The 20,540-nt window shown below is 41.6% G+C and overlaps 1 protein-coding gene and 1 non-coding gene across 3 annotated transcripts in view; one reads left to right on the forward strand and one right to left on the reverse strand.

Moving 5' to 3' along the window:
• CLTCL1 (clathrin heavy chain like 1) overlaps positions 1–20,540 on the forward strand; it is a 184,620-nt gene that overhangs the window by 99,890 nt on the left and 64,190 nt on the right. The window contains exon 3 of one of the 2 annotated variants that reach the window (XM_064362833.1): positions 12,306–12,574. In XM_064362833.1, coding sequence (XP_064218903.1) covers positions 12,306–12,574 — 269 coding nt within the window. Of the gene's footprint in view, positions 1–12,305; positions 12,575–19,596; positions 19,679–20,540 lie in introns of those variants that run through there. The other variant, XM_012445071.2, reaches the window with a different exon arrangement.
• On the reverse strand, positions 15,667–15,788 carry LOC135269145 (small nucleolar RNA SNORA15). Its single transcript, XR_010337450.1, has one exon. It is a non-coding gene; the product is annotated as a small nucleolar RNA SNORA15 (small nucleolar RNA).

The raw sequence follows: 20,540 nt of genomic DNA on the forward strand, positions 1-20,540 counted from the left end.
CTACCTTTTCCCTGTAATCTTGTTAAAGTAATTACTTAAACATATAGTGTAAGCAGTAAAAATTTTTTTTTTTTGAGACAGTGTCTTGCTCTGTCACCCAGGCTGGAGTGCAGTGGTGCGATCTTGTCTCACAGCAACCTCCACTCCCGGGTTCAAGCGATTCTCCTGCCTCAACCTCCTGAGTAGCTGGGACTACAGGCCACCACGCCCAGCTAATTTTTTGTACTTTTAGTAGAGATGAGGTTTCACCATGTTAGCTAGGATGGTCTCTATCTCCTGACCTCAGATGATCCACCCACCTCAGCCTCCCAAAGTGCTGGGATTACTGGCGTGAGCCACCACACCCAGCCAGTATAAACTATTTTAATTAGAAATTATTACAATTATGGAATATTAATGATTATTTTATCTTTCTCATACTTTGTCACTTATCCCTTGGCTGTTTTTGATAGAATATTTGCCTTGTAGTGTTGCCTTTTTCTGCATTTTATATTGTTGTAGTACTTAAAAAAATATTTGTAGAGAAGGGGGTCTCACCATGTTGTTCAGGCTGGTCTTGAACTCATGGCCTCAAACGATCCTCCTGCCTTGGCCTCTCAAAGTGCTGGGATTACAGGCATGAGCCACTGTACCCAGCCTTGTTACAGAACTTTTGAGAGACCTCATCTAGCATGTTGTTTGCTGTTTAGTATTCTCAGCAGGTCTCAGAAATGCTTTGCATCTTAGTCTTCCTGGTTCTCTGGTGTAGTTCTCTTTAACAGTGTGCAGTGCGGAGCTCTTAGGGTGTATACGTGTATTCTGATGTGGAGTTGGGAGTAAAGAGAAGACAATAGTTAGATATTGTCAATCCCTTCCAGCAAAAGACCACCAGGAACACACACACAGTTGAACAAGGTGGGTTTATTGTTGCAGTGAGAGAGAACACATGCCATGGGGAATTGCAGAGTGTCTCAGTAAGAAGGTGTTAGAGCCTTTATAGGATTTGGGCTTTGGTTGGATGATTTAAGGGGTAGTCTAAGGAAGCAGAGTTTGCTGTAGATTGGATGCTGGCAGCAAGTAGGGGTAATTTTTATGATTGTGTAACTCAATAAATATTATCTAGTAGGGAGGGAAGATTAGAGTGAGATTAAAGCTGTAATGGGGTAAAGAAGTAGCAGTCACTTATTTTAGCTGAGAGAGACGGGTGTTTGTTGGTATTTTGTGAGTTGCACAATAACCTTGTTTTTTTGTGTTTGCTCTGTCTCACTTGATCATGGTCTCAGAGGGCCCTTGCCTGAGGCTGGTGTTCTCCAAGGTGGTTTATGTCCCTCAGGAGAGCAGTGTGGCCTTGCTGTGATTGCCAGGCCAGCTTCCAGGTGGCAGGGGATGCTCCTTTTAATTTTCTTTCTTAATGGTCATATAAATCACTCTATGACATGTTGAATTCTGTTTTCTTTTGTGTAGGGAAGTGTAAGGCTCTGGAACCAAAGAGATATAATTTTAAGGTTTTATCTTATTTTTACTGCTAATTCTGTAGCATTAAAACCTCAGATCATTGTAGTACAAATCATTAACAAGTGGAGGATGTACAGTGTGTTTTCAAGACCCTACACCAAAGTGAGCAAAACTGTCTTTGAAGAAAGAGTTGTTTGTGTAGTGATTGGTTGATGGAGATGATTGATTTGCAGGTGAGCCCCGCAATAGCACACACCTTGACTAGCTCCCAGGAGCCAGTGCAGAAATACAAGAGTGTGGGGGCCTCACCTTGTATCTCACAGATTTTTCCTGTTTTGGGTGGTGAAGTTTTATGATTGGAAAGGGGCTCATGAAGGAGCTCTTGGACCTCCTCTTACAAAAAGGGCTAGGCCGGATGCCTCGTGTCCATAATCCCAGTGCTTTGGGAGGCCATGGCTGGAGAATTACTTGAGCCTAGGAGTGCAAAGCTCCATTGAGCTATTATTGCACCACTGCATTCCAGCCTGGGTTACAGAGCACGACCCTGTCTCTAAAAATAATAGTAAATTAACTTAAGGCTGGTTGCAGTGGCTCACACCTGTAATCCCAGCACTTTGGAAGGCCAGCATGGGCGGATCACCTGGGGGTCAGGAGTTGGAGACCAGCCTGTCCAACATGGAGTAACCCCATCTCTACAAAAATATAAAAATTAGTGGATGTGGTAGCATGCATCTGTAATCCCAGCTACTTAGGAGGCTGAGGCAGGAGAATTGCTTGAACCCAGGAGGCGGAGGTTGCAGTGAGTCGAGATCACGCAGTCCAGCCTGGCAACAGAGCAAGACCCCATCTCGAAAAAAAAAAAAGTGGTATGGCACTTCCCACTTTGCTCTCTCTCTACGGCTCCACCACGGTAAGACGTGCTTGCTTCCCCTTCACCTTCTGCCATGATTATAAGTTTCCTGAGGCCTCCTAGCCATGCTTCTTATATAGCCTGTGGAACTGTCTGTCAATTAAATTACTGACTTCTTCATAAATTACCCAGTCTCAGGTAGTTCTTTATAGCAGGGTAAGAACGGGCTAATACACAATATTTCATAATAAAATTGGGGCTATCACACCGGGGCCAGTAATGTAAGGTATCTGCCAACTTTCCCTATAAAAGGACATGTAAGACCTTTGTCACGTATTTGTCTGTTTTCTTTTGTTTTTACAACTCTTCATAAAAACCATTCTTGGCCAAGTGAGGTGGCTCACATCTGTAATCTCAGCACTTTGGAAGGCTGATGTGAGAGGATCATTTTAGGCCAGGAGTTTGAGACCAGCCTGGGCAACATAGTTGGATACCATCTCTACAAAAAATGTTTAAACATTAGCCGGGCATGGTGGCACATGCCTGTTGTCCTAGCTACTTGGGGGGCTGAGGTCAAAGGATCACTTGAGTGCAGGAGTTCAAGGCTGCGGTGAGCCATGATCGCATCACTGCATTCCAGCCTGGATGACAGAGAGAGAGATATGGTCTTAAAACAAATAAAAAACATTCCTAGTTCAGGGGCAAAAAGCAAACTGTTTACCAATCCCTCAGTTAAGGGGTTCCACTAAAATCATAAGCAGCAGATGAGGAATTCTGCCACCACCTCATGCTCTTTAAGTCAAGGGCAAAATGTATCTGGCTTTAAAGAATTCCCCACAAATCCATCAGTAGAGAAAGTATGAACAGAGACTGGGCAAGTGAATCTGCTTCAGGCTTCTCCAGAAAGCCTGGCAATAACATGGGCTGAGTATCTCTGAGCACCTTGGGAGTTCACAGCCAGGCATGAGGACACGCTGCAATGATGTCCCTTTCAATTTAATTTTTTTTTTTTTTTTTTGAGATGGAGTTTCCCTTTTGTTGCCCAGGCTGGAGTACAATGGTGCAGTCTTCGCTCACTGAAGCCTCCACCTCTCAGGTTCAAGCGATTCATCTGCCCCTGTAGTCCCAAGTAGCTGGGACTACAGGGGCATGCCACTACTCCCCACTAATTTTTTTTTTTTTTTCTGTATTTTAGTAGAGACCAAGTTTCACCGTGTTACCCAGGATGGTCTCTATTTCTTGACCTCGTGATCCACCCACCTTGGCCTCCCAAAGTGCTGGGATTACAGGTGTGAGCCACCGCGCCCCGCCATACTTTTTTTTTAACTGCTTCTTGCAGAGCAGGGCTAACCCATAGGCAGTGTGTCCAGAGTAGCCATACACACACTTTTACCCATCCGATCTCGTGAGAACTCACTCTATCTCCAGAACAGCAAGAGGGGGAATCTGCCTTCATGATCCAGTCACTTTCTACCAGGTCCCTCTCCAACTTTGGGAACGACAACTTGAGATGAGATTTGGGTGTGGACACAGAGCCAAAGCGTATCATATTACCTTTCGTTATTTGTATGTATTTCTTTTTACAAACTTTACCTTTTTTCTCTTAATTTTTAGAAGTAGGTGGAGTATAGACTAATCTAGTACCTGTGTGGCAAAATTGGCGCTGAGCTCAGTGGGGGATAGAGGAGGGGGAATGGCACCCCCTGGAGGCCCCCTCTTCACCTTGACTACTTAAATCTGACCTGAGGTAGTTCCCAAAGAAGATTGATCCTTTTGTGGTCCTTTTTGTGATGCTGAATATTTTGTGCCTCATAAACTTTAACATGTTCATTTAAACCAGGCTAAAGACAGCTTGACAAGTTTTCAAGCTAGAGGAAATTTCCTCTGTGACCTAAGGCTGTTTGACACTAGAAGATAACTCCATCCTGGCATTGTACCACCAAGAACTTTTAGTCTAATTTTTTTTTTTAAATATATATCTTTCTTTGTCTGCCTTTTTCAAGTATAATTTACATAATGTAACATTTACTCCTTCTAAATGATTTTTAGTGTATTCATAGAGTTGTGGAATCATCACTACAATATAGTTTTGGAACATGTCTACCACCCCAGCAAGTTTCCTCATGCCTGTTTAGAACCATTCCCACTCCTACTCCTGGCCCTAGCCAGAAACTCATCTGCTTTCTTCCTCAACGGATTTTTTTTGTAGATAATTCAAATAAATGGAATCATGCAATATGTAGGCTTCCTTTACTTAGCATAGTGTTTTTGAGGTCATATGTTCATGTTGCAACGTATATCAAGTTTGTTCCTTTTTATTGTCTAAGAGTGTTTCATTGTCTGGATATGCCACATTTTGTTTTCCCATTCACCAGTTGATGGACATTTGGATTGTTTCCAGTTGTCAGCTATTAAGAACATTGCTGCTGTGAACACTCACTGACAAGTCTTTGTGTAGATATATTTCCTTTTTTGTAGTGTTGTTTTGTAGTTTCCTTTTCTTTTTAAATTTTACTTGAAGTTCCAGGATACATGTGCAGAACATGCAGGTTTGTTACATAGGTATACGTGTGCCATGGTGGTTTGCTGCCCCTATCAACCCATCGTCTAGGTTTTAAGCCCTGCATACATTAACTATTTGTCCTGATGCTCTCCCTCTCCTCAGCCCCCACTCCCCCAACAGGCCTGGTGTGTGTTGTTCCCCTCCCTGTGTCCATGTGTTTTCATTGTTCAACTCCCGCTTATGAGTGAGAATATGCAGTGTTTGGTTTTCTGTTCCTGTGTTAGTTTGCTGAGGATGATGGCTTCCAGCTTCATCCATGTGCCTGCAAAGGACATGATTTCATTCCTTTTTATGGCTGCATAGTATTCCATGGTGTGTATGTACTACATTTTCTTTATCCAGTCTATCATTGATGGGCATTTGGGTTGGTTCCATGTTTTTGCTATTGTAAATAGTGATGCAATAAACATATGTGTGCATGTGGACATATATTTTCATTTCTCTTAGAGTGGAATTGCTAGATCATATGGTAGATTTGGTTGGCTTTTTTTTTTTTTTTTTTTTGAGACAGAGTCTCACTCTAGCCCAAGTGCAATGGAGCCATATCAGCTCACTGCAACCTCTACCTCCCAGGTTCAAGTGATTCTCCTGCCTCAACCTGCCAAGTAGCTGGGATTACAGGTGCCTGCCACTGTGCCTGGCTAATTTTTGTATGTTTAGTAGAGACAGGGTTTCACCATCTTGGCCAGGCTGGTCTTGAACTTCTGACCTCGTGATCCACTTGCTTTGGCCTCCCAAAGTGCTGGGATTACAGGCAAGAGCCACAGCACCTGGCCCATTTAGCTTTTTAAGAAACTGCCCAACTGTTTTCCAAAGTGACTGTCCCATTTTATATACCCATCAGCAATGTATGAAGATGCCAATTTCTTCACATATCCTTGCCAACACTTGATATCATCTTTTTATTATAGCAGTTCGAGTGGTTGTGTACTAGCATTTTTGTGGTTCTAATTTGTATTTCTCTAATGCCTAATTATGTTAAATATATTTTATTTTTAAATATGATTATTAGCCATTGATATATATTTTCTGAGAAGTGTCTATTTAAATCTTTTGTCTAGTTCTTAATTGGGTTGTTCATCTTATTATTGAACTATAAGAGTTCTTTATATATTCTGGATATACATAATTTGTCAGCTATGTGATTTACATATATTTTCTCCTAGTCCATACCTTGTCTTTTCATTCTCCTAATGACATCTTGTCTTAGTCTGTTTGTGCTGCTATAATGGAATGCCTGACTCTGGGAAATCTATAAAGAGCAGAGATTTATTCCTCATAGTTCTGGAGGCTGGGAAGTTCAAGATTTAGGTGCTGCCAGATAGTGTGTCTGTTAAGGGCTCACTCTCCATGTCCAAGATGGCCCCTGTTGCTGAATCCTCTGTGTCCTTACATGGCAGAGGGACAGAAAGGCAAAAAGGAACCTAACTCCCTGCATCAAGCTCTTTTATGAGAGCATGGGGGCTTGCTTCCCAAAAGGCTCTATCTCCCATCACTTGGGGATTAAGTTTCAGCATGCATTTTGGAGAGAACAAAAACATTCAAACCATTAGGATATGTTTTCAAGGGAACATTTATTAATTTTGCTGAAGCCCGACTTACCTATTTTTTTTCTGTAATGGATTCTGCTTTTGGAGTTATAGCTTAGCCTATGGTTTTGTAGTTTTAATTCTTAAATTTAGATCTGTGGTCCTTTTTGAGTTAATTTTTATGTATTGTATGAGGTATGAGTATAAGTTCTTTTCTTCTTTGTCTTTTTTTTATGGGGAAGTGTATCTATCGAGTTGTCCCAACTTGGTTTTTTGAAAAGACTATCCTTTCCCCACTGAATTGTCTTGGCATCTTTGATAAAACTTAACCATAAGTATAAATATTTATTTCTGGTCTCTTAATTCTGTTTATTGATTAGTACCCTTTTTTTTTTCTTTTTTTCTTGAGATGGAGTTTTGCTTTTGTTGCCAGGCTGTAGTGCAGTGAAATGATCTCGGCTCACTGCAGCCTCTGCCTCCTGGGTTCAAGCGATTCTCCTGCCTCAGCGTTCAGAGTAGAGTAGATGGGATTACAGGCACCCACCATCACATCCAGCTAATTTTTTTGAAACAGGTTCTTGCTCTGTCACCCAGGCTGGAGTGCAGTGGCATGATGTTGGCTCACTGTAACTTCCACCTCCCAGGTTTGAGTGGTTTTCTTCTGCCTCAGCCTCTCAAGTAGCTGGCATTACAGGTGTGCACCACCACGCCTGGCTAATTTTTGTATTTTTTGTAGAGACGGGGTTTCACCACGTTGGCCAGGCTGGTCTCGAACTTCTGACCTCAAATGACCCACCAGCCTCGGCCTCCCAAAGTGCTGGGATTTCAGGCGTGAGCCACTGCACCCAGCCGTGAGTTGTAATCTTTTTACAATTACTGTGATAACGTGAAAGATCACTGATCATAGGGCAGCATAGCAAATATGAAAAAGTTTGGAATATTATGAGAATTACCAAAGTGTGTCACAGAGACAGGAAGTGAGCACATGCTGTTGGAAACATGATACCAGCAGACTTGCTTAATGGAAGATTGCCACAAACTTTTGATTTTTTTGAAAAAAAAATAAATAAATAAACACCTGTTATCCCAGCACTTTGGAGGCCCAGGCAAAAGTGCATCACCTCAGTTCAGGAATTCAAGATCAGCCTGGCCAATGTGGTGAAACCCCATCTCTATTAAAAATATAGAAATTAGCTGGGCATGGTGCCTGTAATCCCAGCTACTCGGGAGGCTGAGGCAGGAGAATCTCTTGAACCGGGAGGCAGAGGTTGCATTGAGCCAAGATCGCACCATTGCACTTCAGCCTGGGTGACAAGAGCAAAACTCTGTCTCAATCAAAACAAAAAAACAAATGCAATATCTGCAAGACACAGTAAAATGAAGTATAATAAAAAGAGGTATGCCTGTATTTTCTCTTATTCTGCGGGTTGCCTTTTTTCTCTTTTGTGACCTCTGATGCTGTCCAGTTCATTTATTTTTTTTCTTTGGTTGTCATATCCAAAAAAATCATTGCAAGATCCAACGTCATCAAGCTTTTCCACTATGTTTTCTCTTAACGTTTTGTGATTTTACTTGTTTGTTGTTTTTTGACCTCTGAACTTTTCATTGGCCTCCTGCTCCCCAAAGGGTACCCTGCTTCTGCTGGTTCAGTGCCTCAGAACTTTGGTGTCGTTGGTCTCAAACACCACTTTGCCACTATCCTGCAGGTGGTGGTCTTTTGGATGGTTCGCATGGAGTTGCTCCTGTCCAGGGCATCACCAAGATTCAAGTCCTCCTGTCTTTCAGCAGGCAGCAGTAGGTGGTGATCTCAGCCTCCAGATTGACCTGGATATTCTGGGCCTTGTACTGCTAGGCCTGCTTGCTGCCCCTCTGCCTGGATTTGTGCCAGCTCTGACTCCAGGTACAGCAGGACCCTGTTGAGGAGCTCCATCTGCATGGCGTAGCAGGCCCCACCTCCTTCAGGCTGTTCTCCATGTTGGTCTTCAGAGTTCTCATCAAGTCTAGGCCAGTCTCCAAGGACTGGACTGGGCATCTCAGCTCCATGAGTGTCATCTCAGCATCTCTGATCTCAGTGGACTGTGTGGTGACCACTGTGGTGCTCTCCTCAGTCTGCTGGGACCAGTACTTGTCCAGCTTCTCTAGATTCTTCAGAGCCAGCCTGTCATATTGGGCCCAGATATCTGCTGTGATCTTGCTGAGGCCCTGATATTTGGACATCTGCTTCCACAGTCAACCGAAAGCTAGCAATCTGGGCTTGTAGGCCTTTTACTTCCTCTGTATGGTTCTTCTTCATGAAGAGCAGGTCCTCCTTGAGAGTCTCTATCTCTGTCTTCAGTCACACGTATCCCAGTGACATTGGTGTCGTCAGTGACCTTCCAGAGCCCATGGATGTCGCTTTCCACAGACTGGCGCATGACCATCTCTATCTCATACTTGACTCTAAAGTCATCAACAGCAAGATGGGCATTGTCAGTGTGCAGAACGATGCAGGCATTGTCCACAGAATTGACAAAGATCTGAGCCATCAGTTTCTTGATGGTCTTGAAGTAATGGCCCCAGTTGCTGACCTGGCATCCATTCTTCTTCAGGTGCTCCCAGTTTTTGCTCTTCAGCCTCCAATTCTCAGTCTCCAGGTTCCTCACTCTGTCTAGGGAGGCCAGGTAATCATTCTTCTCATTCTAGATGCCCCCTATTCTCACCAGACCCTGACCATCCTAGTGGCCAGGGCACTGACCCCAAGCCACCCTGGAAGCTGGTGGAACAGGACATGGAGATCTGGGAACCCAAAATGCTGGCATCTGCATAGATGCTGGCTGGGCTGCTGACAGACTGGGTGGTGCAGCTGGGCAGCCGGACAGAGCCCAGGGATGGGTAGTTGGTAGAAAAGATAGTAGAACGAGTGGTGAAACTCATACCATCTGGGGAGGAAAGTGAGAGAACAGGACTCAGGTCCTGCCTGTGATTTTAGTTTTATGTTTAGGTCTTTAATCCGTTTTTTGAGTTAATGTTTGTATATAGTATAAGGTAAGGGTCCAATTTTATTTTTTGTGGATCCAGTTTTCCCAGTATTATTTGTTGAAGAGTATTCTTTTTTTCCCATTGAACAGTCCTAGTACACGTGTGCAAAATCATTTGATAATATATGTGAAGGTTCATTTTTGGATTCTCTCATATATTCCATTGGTGTCTATGTCTCTATGCTGCTACCATACTATTTGCTTACTCTAGCTTTGTAATGAGGTTTAAATTCAGGAAGTGTGAGATCATCCCACCTTGTTCATCTTTATCAAAATTATTTTGACTATTTGAGGTCCTTCAAGATTCCATATACATTTTAGGATGGATTTTTCCATTTTTATAAAAATGTGTTTGGGTCTATTGAGTTTTTTGAGGCACTTTTATCCAATCAGAGCATGCAGCTATTTCTAGACTTTCTTCTGTTTCATTGATACATGTGTCTTATGACAATAACATAGGTTTTATTAATAGCTTTATAGTATGTCTCAACATTAGGTGTCGTAAGTATTCCAGCTTCACTCTTTTCCAAAATTGGTATGTCTATTCTCTGTCCTCTGCATGTCCATATTCATTATTTATTTTCCACCAACAAAAGATGCTGGGCCAGGGGTGGTGGCTCACACCTGTTATTCCAGCACTTCAACAGGCTGAGATTGAAGGATTACATGAGGCCAGGAGTTTGACACCAGCCTGGGCAGCATAGCAAAACCTAGTCTCCAAAACAAAAATTAAAAATTAAGCTGACACCTGTAATCCCAGCACTTTGGGAGGCCAAGCCAGGTGGAATACTTGAGGTCAGGAGTTTGAGACCAGCTTGGCCAGCATGGCCAAACCTGTCTCGACAAAAAAATACAAAAATTAGCTGAGCGTGGTGGCATGCACCTGTAATCCCAGCTACTCGGGAGGCTAAGGCCGGAGAATTGCTTGAACCTGGGAGGTGGAGGCTGCACTGAGCTGGGATTGTGCCACCACACTCAACCCCGGGCAACAGAGTGAGACTCTGTCTCAAAAGAAAAAAGAGAAAAGAAAAATTAGTTGAGTGTGGTGGTGCATGCCTGTAATCCCAACTACTTGGGAGACTGAGGCAGGAGGATCACTTGGGCCCGGGAATTTGAGGTTGCAATGAGCTATAATTGCTCCACTGTATTACAGCCTGGGTGACAAAGTGAGACCCTGTCTCTGAAAAAAAACAAAAAAAGAAAGAAAGAAGGAAAAGGTTGCTGGGATTTTGATTGTTAATACATTGAACCTGTAAATGATTTAGGAGAAAATGACATCTTAGCTATTTTAAGTGTTCTGATCCATGAACATGGTATGCCTCTTATTTAAACCTTTATTTCCTTTCAGGAATATTTTATAGTGTAGAGGCTTTGCTCACCCTTTGTTAAATTTACTCCTAAATATTGTGTTTCAGATGGGGTTATGAATTCTTTTTTATATTTCCAAATTGTTTGCTGCTAGCATCTCAAAATTAAGTTGATTTTTTTGAGACCTATTCTCACTTCGTCACCCAGGCTAGAGTGCAGTGGCCTCACCTTGGCTTACTGCAACCTCTGCCTTCTGGGTTCAGGCAATTCTCCTGCCTCAGCCTCTCGAGTAGCTGGGATTATAGGCGCCTGCCACCACACCTGGCTAATTTTTGTATTTTTAGTAGAGATGGGTTTTCGCCATGTTGACCAGACTGGTCTCAAACTCCTGACCTCAAGAGATCCACCTGCCCCGGCCTGCCAAAGTGCTGGGATTACAGGTGTAAGCCACTGTGCCCAGCTCAATTGATATTTTTGTACATTGACTTTGCAACTTGTCACATTCCTGCAGTCACCTATTAATTCTAATATTTGTTTTGTAGATTCGTAGATTTGTAGATTTCGCAGGATTTTCTTTGTAAATAATTATGTTGTCTGTGAGTTAAGACAGGTTTACTTCCTTTTTTGATTTTTATGCCTTTTATTTTTCTTGCCTTATCATGCATATCATTCTTAGTGTCAAAACAAGTGGTCAGAGAAATAATCCTTGCCTTGTTCCCAATCTTAGTGGGAAGCAATATTTTAATATTTTATGTTAGCTCTAAATTTCATATAGATTCCAAAATCAAAATTTAGTTCATTGCTACAGGTAGAAACATTATGGGTCTCTTGCCAGAGAATGGATGCCACATCTTTTGCCTGGAACTGTGCTGTCCTATTGAACATTAGCTGTATGGGGCTGTTTAATATTCAGATTAATTAAAGTTAAATAAAAGTGTAAATTCAGTTCCTGAAATATCTTGCTAGATACATCTTAAGTGCTTAAAGCCACATGTAGCTATTATCTGCCGTGATGGATGCAAATATAGAATATTTCCAACATTGCTGGGTGTGGTGGCTCACACCTATAATCCCAGCAGTTTGGGAGGCTGAGGCAGGTGGATTGCCTGAGCTCAGGAGTTTGAGACCAGCCCAGGCAAAACAGTGAAACCCCATCTCTACTAAAATACAGAAAGTTAGCCAGGCATAGCAGTGTGCACCTGTAATCCCAGCTACTTGAGAGGCTAAGACAGGAGAATCGCTTGAACCTGGGAGGCAGAGGTTGCAGTGAGCCAAGATCATGCCACTAAACTCCAGCCTGGGTGACAGAGCAAGACTGCATCTCAAAAAAAAAAAAAAAGGAAAAGAAAAAAGAAACATATCTATAAATATTTACACACTTTTATATTCTTCTGAAGAAGAATTTAACATATACAGGCTCTCCTCAATATTTAGATGTTAAGGTGTGGTTAATTACTACTCCGGCAGCTTCTTTCAGACCCCGTAATTGAGATCACCGGTACAAACTAAAGTAATATTAAAAGAATTCAGAATTAAGAGTATAAGAATTTGTCTTTCAGATTTTTAATTTATCTTTCTTTAATCTCTATTATATCAAATACTAGCTGGGAAGACACTTCAGATCTTTAATATTGAGATGAAGAGTAAAATGAAGGCTCATACTATGGCAGAAGAGGTGATTTTCTGGAAATGGGTTTCTGTGAACACTGTTGCCTTAGTGACCGAGACAGTCGTCTACCACTGGAGCATGGAAGGAGACTCCCAGCCCATTAAGATGTTTGATAGACATACCAGCCTGGCGTGCTGCCAGGTGATTAACTACCGGACTGATGAATACCAGAAGTGGCTGCTCTTCATAGGCATCTCGGCTCAGGTAAGCCTTGAGCTGCCTTTGGAGGCTGGTCTGATGGAACTTCAAAGCCCAGCATTAGAGTGGAATGGTTAAGTCATTAGAAGTTGGTTATAGGGCCAGGTGCAGTGGCTCATGTCTATAATCCCAGCACTCTGAGAGGCAGAGGCAAGCAGATCTCTTCAGGTCAGGGGTTTGAGGTTACAGTGAGCCAAGATCACACCACTGCACTCCAGCCTGGGCAACAGAGTGAGACTCTGTCTCAAAAAAAAAAAAAAAAAAATAGAAGCTGGTTATAGGTTTAAGGCAAAAGTAGGCCTGCAACTGAGAGAAATAGAGATTACAAAGAAATCTGAACTTGGATCAAATAATTTACCTTTGGCCCATTAACTACTGCACTCCATCGGGTGACTGATGTTCATTGTATAAACTATTTCTAGCACTGTTTTGAGAGGTTGTTGAGGAATTTTGTAGAATAATTTGGAACCCATAGATTTATAAGAAGTAGTCTTTAGACTGCATTTTAAAGACTGACTGGAATGTTACTAACTCATATTCTTTTATAATGAAAGCAGTATCTTTCTGTCCTCCCTTTCTTCATTCCTGGTGGCTAATTCAGTTACCAGATACTTGAGGACTACTGATGTTTGCACTTGGGACATAGATCTTAATCATCCAGTCCTGATGACCAGTGAATGATCTGTCTGTAGCCTAGTGGGGAAGGCATATCCGTACGATTCTGGTAATTAAATAACTGTCACATGTTTGAAGAGAGTACTGTGAGAGCCATGAGTACCTTCAGTCAAGAGAGCCCACATCACAGGAGGATCTAAGCTACATTTTGCTAGCTTCCACACTTTGGAGGAAACAGTGTGTGTAAAGGCATGGAATGGAATAGAATGGCTTTTTCTAGGAGCCTGAGGTTATCCACTGTGGATGATACCTGTAGGTAAGCTTATTAGGCAGCTAGAGGGGCAAGACTTAGAGAGATGAGTGGGGACCAGACTGAAGGCAATGGGAATTCTGTAGCAGGTTTTGAGTGAGAATGATGTAATCAATTTTTCTTCTTGGCAGCAGAGTGGAATGGGAAAAAAATCCTATCATTGATGTTGGGGATGGACCACCATGAAGACTGGAGGTCAGGAGACTAGTTGAAAGGCAGATACAGGAACAAAATCATGTAGTCTATTCTGTAGTGGAGACATGTATGAGAAAGGTGAAGAATATGCAAAGAGGGAAGGAGTACTTCTGTCCACTTCAGGGTCTCTTCCATTTCTGCAACTCCCAGAAGAAATGAGGCATGTGTGACTAGATGAAGGCAGTGGCATTGCAGATATACAGGGAAACAAGACCTAAGACTTCGGCTTACTCACCCTGATAAAGGGCATCTACAACAAATACAACTAACATCTTCATGTTGAAAAACTGAACGCTTTCCCCCTAGGATCAGAAACAAGACAAGGATGTCTTCTCTTGCTACTTCTGTTCAACTTTGGACTAGAGATTCTAGCCAGGGCAATTGGGTGAGAAAAATATAAAAGGCATCTAGATTTAAATGGAAGAATTAAAGCTGTCTCTATTTGCAGATGACATAAGCTTGTATATGGAAATCCTAAGGAATCTGGTAAAAAAAACTATTAGAACTAATAAACAAATTGAGTAAGGTTACAGAATACAATATCAGTATGCAAACATCAGTTGTGTTCCTACACATTTGCAATGAACAATCTAAAAATGAAATCAGGCAAGCAATCCCATTCATAATAACATCAAAAACAATAAAATACTTTGAGGTAAACTGACCTTTCTCATACATGTCTCTACTCCAGAATAGACTACATGGTTTTGTTCCCGTGCAGTGGCATGAATTTAAAAAGTACAAAAGTTATATTCTGGAAACTACAAAACATGGTTGGAAGTAATTAAAGATCTCAATAGAAAAATAAATTAAAGATCTCAATAGAAAAATATCCCATGGTCATGGACTGGAAGATTTAATACTTTTAGGATGGAAGTACTCCTTAAATTGGTCTACAAATTCAACATAATCTCTACTGGAATACCAGCTAGCTTCTTTGTGGAAATCGACAAGATGATCCTAAAATTTATGTGGAATTGCAAGGAACCCAGAATAGCTAAAACAACCTTAAAACAAACAAACAAAAAGTTGGAGTACTTATACTTCCCTATTTTGAAACTTGCCACAAACCTGCATAGATTGAGAATATGGTACTGGCTGGGTTCAGTGCCTCATGCCTGTAATCCCAGCACTTTGGAAGGCTGAGGAAAGTGGATAATCTGAGCTCAGGAGTTAAAGACCAGCCTAGGAAACAAGACAAAAACCCCATCTCTACAAAAAATGCAAAAACTAGCCAGGTGTGGTGACATGCGCCTGTAGTTCCAGCTCCTCAGGAGGCTGAGGTGGGAGAATTGCTTGAGCCTGGGAAGCAAAGGTTGTAGTGAACTAAGATTACATCACTACACTCCAGCCTGGGTGACATAGTGAGACCTTGTCTCCAAAATAAAATAAAATAAAATAAAATAAAGTAGAATGTGGTATTAACTTAAGAATATATGGCAAACAAATTAGCTGGGTGTGGTGGCAGGCACCTGTAGTCCTGGCTACCTGAGAAGTTCAGACAGGAGGATTGCTTGACCTCAGGAGTTCAAGGTTACTGTGAACCCTGATCATGTATTTGCATTCCAGCCTGGGCAGTAGAATAAGAACCTATCTCTAAATTTAAAAAAAAAAAAGAATAGATGAGTCCTAGAAAAGTGATGTGCCCAAAAGCCAGGTTTTCTTTTTCTTTTCTCTTTTCTTTTTTATTTGTTTTTTTGAGATGGAGTCTCACTCTGTCACCCAGGCTAGAGTGCAGTGGCATGAACTTGTCTCACTGCAACCTCCACCTTCCAGGTTCAAGTGATTCTTATGCCTCAGCCTCCCAAATAGCTGGGACTATAGGTGCGTGACCCCACGCCCAGCTAATTTTTGTGTTTTTAGTACAGACGGGGTTTCACCATGTTGATCAGGCTGGTCTCAAACTCCTGACCTCAAGTGATCTGCCCACCTCGAAGTTCTGGGATTACAGGTATAAGCCACCTCATCTGACCCATTTATTTGTATCACCTTTAATAATGATATGCTATGAAAAACCTTAGCATCCCAGCAGTCATTCTAAAGGGAAGATGGCTTTTGAATGGTGTCTGGTGATTTCTTTTAAGTTTCAAAATCAGCTTCAATGGTTTGTGAATGGGGTATGAAAGTTAATTTTCTGATTAAAAGGAACAGAAACCAAATAAAAATTTTAGAATTATAAAAACCTAGCCAAAGCATCAACTTAGAAATAAATTTAAATTTACTCAAGGTTCTTTCTTTTTTTTTTTTTTTTTGAGATGGAGTCTTCACTCTTGTCACCCAGACTGGAGTGCAATGCCTAAATCTCAGCTCACTGCAACCTCCCCCTCCCAGATTCGAGCGATTCTCCTGTCTCACCCTCCAGAGTAGGTGGGATTACAGGCATACACCACCACACCTGGCTAATTTTTTTTTGTATTTTTAGTAGAGACAGGGTTTCACCGTGTTGGCCAGGCTGGTCTCACTGCTCAGGTTATTTTTAATAAGTTATATTTCTCTAAATCGAAATAATATCAGTAGAGTATAAACATAGTTTTAAAAAATTTATTAATTTTAATATTTTTTATCTTTTTAAATTTTTTGAGACAGAGTCTCACTCTGTCACAAAGGCTGGAGTGCAGTGGCACAATCTCTGCTCACTGCAACCTCTGCCTCCCAGGTTCAAGCAATTCTCCTGCCTGAGCTTCCCAAGTAGCTGGGATGATAGACATGCACCATCACGCTCGCTACTTTTTATATTTTTAGTAGAGACAGGGTTTTACCATGTTGGCCAGGCTGGTCTCAAACTCCTGACCTCAAGTGATCTGCCTGCCTCGGCCTCCCAAAGTGCTGGGATTATAGACATGAGCCACCTTGCCCGGTCAAAATTTCATTAATTTTTAATTGACAAAATTGTATATATTTATGATGCACAAAATGACGTTTTGAAAAATGTATACATTGTAGAATGGCCTAATCGAGCTAATTAACTTATGCATTATCTCACATACTTATCTTTGGTAGTGAGAACACATCATCTACTCCTGGTGATTTTCATATATACAGTACATTGTTATTAAGTGTAATTACTATGTTGTATAATAGATCACTTGAATATATTCCTCTTGTCTAATCAAAATGTTGTATCCTTTATGGTCAATTGATCTTTACAGGGTTGCCAAGACAGTTCAGTGAAGAAAAGAATAGTTGTTCAATACATGGTTTTTGGACACCGGATATCTGTATGCAGAAGCATTAAATGATACCCCTATCTCATAATACTAAAAAACTCAAAATCGATCAGACATAAATGTGAGAACTGAACCTACAAAACTCTTAGAAGGGCCGGGCACAGTGGCTTGTACCTGTAATCCCAGCACTTTGGGAGGCTGCCCCTATCAACCCATCTATACTAAAAATACAAAACTTAGCCAAGAGTGGTGGCATGTGCGAGTAATCCCAGCTATTTGGGAGGCTGAGGCAGGAGAATTGCCTGAACCCGGGAGGCGGAGATTGCAGTGAGCCAAGGTCGCACCATTGCATTCCAGCCTGTGCAACAAGAGTGAAACTTTGTCTCAAAAACAAAAGAAAACAAACAAAAAATTATGCCATATGGGAATTATACCTCTTCACCAAGAAATTATTATGTTTGAGGAATATAAAACAAAAATGATAAATCATAATTACTTGTTTATGCTTTACTGGCAAACTAAAAACCAACAAATTTTAAAATCCCATGCATTTGCCAACAGTGAAACACCTCATGGGCATAAGAATAGACATGTAAACCAATGGGAAAACAATGTGAAGTCCAGGAATACACTCCCACATCTGTGGCCAATTGATTTTTGACAAGAGTAGAGAGTGTTCAATGGGGAAAGTAGTCTCTTCAGGAAATGGTGCTGGGACAACTAAATATCCATATGCAAAAGAATGGAATTGGTCACCTGCCTCACACTGTGTACAAAAATAAACTCAAAATAGATCTGAAACTTCCATGGAGAAGCTAAAACTACAAAACTCTTGGAAGAAAACATAGGGAGAAAGCTTTGGCTTTCACATGGATTCTTATGTATAGTAGCACCAAAAGCCTGAGCAACAAAATTTAAAAATAGATAATTTGGACTTCATCAGAATTAAAAACTTTTGTGCTTAAAAATATATTGTCAATAAAGTGAAAAGACAACATGGGGCCAGGCGCAGTGGCTCACGCCTGTAATCCCAGCACTTTGGGAAGCTGAGGTGGGTGGATCACGAGGTCAAGAGAGCGAGATCATCCTGGTCAACATGGTGAAACCCCCATCTCTACTAAAATACAAAAAATTAGCTGGGTGTGGTGGCTCATGCATGTAGTCCCAGCTACTCTGGAGGCTGAGGCAGGGGAATCGCTTGAGCCCGGGAGGTAGAGGTTTCAGGGAGCCGTGATCACACCACTGCACTCTAGTCTGGGCAGAAGAGCGAGACTCCGTCTCACACACAAAAAAAGACAACCTGGGAGATAATATTTGAAAATCATGTATCTGATAAGGATCTAGTATTCAGAATATACAAAGAACACTTACAACTCAACAACAGAAAGTCAACCCAATTAAAAAATGGGCAAAGGACTTGCTTGACATCATTAGCCATTAGGAAAATGCAATTGAAAACCACAGTAAAGCACCACTTTTCACCCACTAGGATGGTTATAATTTTTACAAAGTGGAAAATAAGGGTTGGCAATGATGTGGAGAAATTGGAACCTTCCTACTTAGTGTTAGGAATATAAAATTGTTTAGATGCTATGGAAAGCAGTTTGGCAGTTCCTCAAAAAGTTAAACATGGAATTATCATTTGACCCAGAAGTTCCACTCTTAGGTGTCTCCCCAAGAGAAATTAAAACGTATCCACACAAAAACTTTTACACATATGTTCATAATAGTACTTTTTATAATAACCAAAAGGTAGAAACAGCCCAAATGTTCACCAGCAAATGAGTGAGTAAACAAGTTGTGGTGTATTCATACAGTGGGATATTATTCAACCCTAAAAATGAAGTACTGATACATGCTACACATGTATAAACCTCAAAAACCCTCCTAAGTTAAAGAAGTGAGGCACAAAAGGCCTCATGTTTTATTATTCTGTTTATATGAAATATTTAGAATCAGTAAATCTATGGAGCTAGAAAGCAGAATTGGTGGCTGCTAGGGGACTGGGGTCAGAGGACTGGGGCCTGACTAATGGGCACAGGAATTTCTTCTGGCTGATGAAAATGTTTAGGAACTATGCTGAGGTTTTGGTTGCACAACATTGTGAATGTCCTAAATGCCATTCGATCATATGCTTTAAAATGGTTCATTTTATGTTTTGTGAATGTCACCTCAACATATAAAGGGGTGGGGAATATGAGGTCATAGTTTGCCAACCCTGTCCAAGCATTGCAAATACAAATGCCTGTTTCTGTTTGAAGCAAGTTCTGTCCCTGTCATCCTGGTTAGCTCTTACTCCAGCTTAGGTGTCACTTTGGGAAGCCTCCCTGACTTACGGATCTTGGTGAGCTGACAACGCATCTTGTTCTATCCCTTGCTGTAGCAGTCAGCACTCTGTATCGCAGTTGCTTACATATTTGCCAGAAACTCTCACCATCTGTCCTTGAGAGAAGGACCTGTGTCATATTTACTTATCCCTAGCTCCTAGCATGGTGCCTGGCATAGTGAATGCATTTGTGCATTGAGTCCTTGCCTGCTATAGTCCTTACCATGCCTTTACCCAAATTGGACACACTTAACACTCAGCAGCCCCATGAGGTGGGAAGGTAAGCTTGGCAGGTGCCTAAGACTTAGAAGCAGGCCATCGGCCCAAGGCTGCACACATAGCCTCAGGTATGGTCTCTCACCTTCACTTTGGCTGTTCTGTCTTCCCTGCCTCTTCATCTTGGCTTCAGCTTAGGCTTCGTTTAGGTGTCTGTACCTTTAGGACTCAAATGTGCTGTCACCATGTTGCTGGAAGTCTTCCCATGGTCTCTTGAGGAGGTGAGTTTTGTCCTGTCTTTGGATTCTCATTTTTACCTTTCCATGCTCATTTTTCTGTTAGAACACAGACCACTTATCTGCTGGCCACTCCCTTATTTCTCCCTATTACCAGCCTTTGGCAACCACTAATCTATTTTCTGTCTCTATAAATTTTCCTATTCTGAATATTTCATGGGTGGAATCAGACAATGTGTGGCCTTTCATGCCTGGCTTCTTTCCTTAGCATGTTTTCAGGGTTCATCCATGTTGTAGCTTGTGTCAGTACTTTGCCTAATAACTTTAACAGAAACCTGTGCAATAGAAAATATTTTCAAAGACAAAGTTGAAGCCTTTGTTATCCCGTTTGAAGGAGTCGTGAATGAGTAGGGAATAGACTGAGGATTTTACCCACGGACTACATGTGTGCTCACTCAGCAGAGAGGATTGAATGTTGAATTACAGGAGCTTGAACTGGGACCCTTTTGTATTCCATTTACTTAACTTTTTGAGCATTTGATATTGGATATAAATGTACCAAAATTCTTTAGTAGAAAATATAAATTCTAAGTTTTATAGAAGATATTAACCTTACTGGTTTTGGGGTTTTGTTTTTTTTAGAGGCAGGGTCATGAGCTGCCACCCAGGCTGCAGTGCAGTGCTGCAGTCATAGCTCACTGCAACCTGGAACTTCTTGGCTCAAGCAATCCCCCTGCCTTCGCCTCCCGAGTAGCTAAGAAAACAGGCATGTGCCACCATGACCAGCTAATTTTCTTATTTTTTTTGTAGAGATAGCATCTTGCTATGTTGCCCAGACTGGTCTTGAACTCTTGGCCTCAAGTGATTCTCCCAAGGTGCTAGGGTTGCATGTGTGAGCCACTGTGCC

The sequence above is a fragment of the Aotus nancymaae genome, unplaced genomic scaffold, assembly GCF_030222135.1.
Source record: "Aotus nancymaae isolate 86718 unplaced genomic scaffold, 86718_ANA_hifiasm-v0.15.2.pri h1tg000049l, whole genome shotgun sequence".
Taxonomy (NCBI): Eukaryota; Metazoa; Chordata; class Mammalia; order Primates; family Aotidae; genus Aotus; species Aotus nancymaae.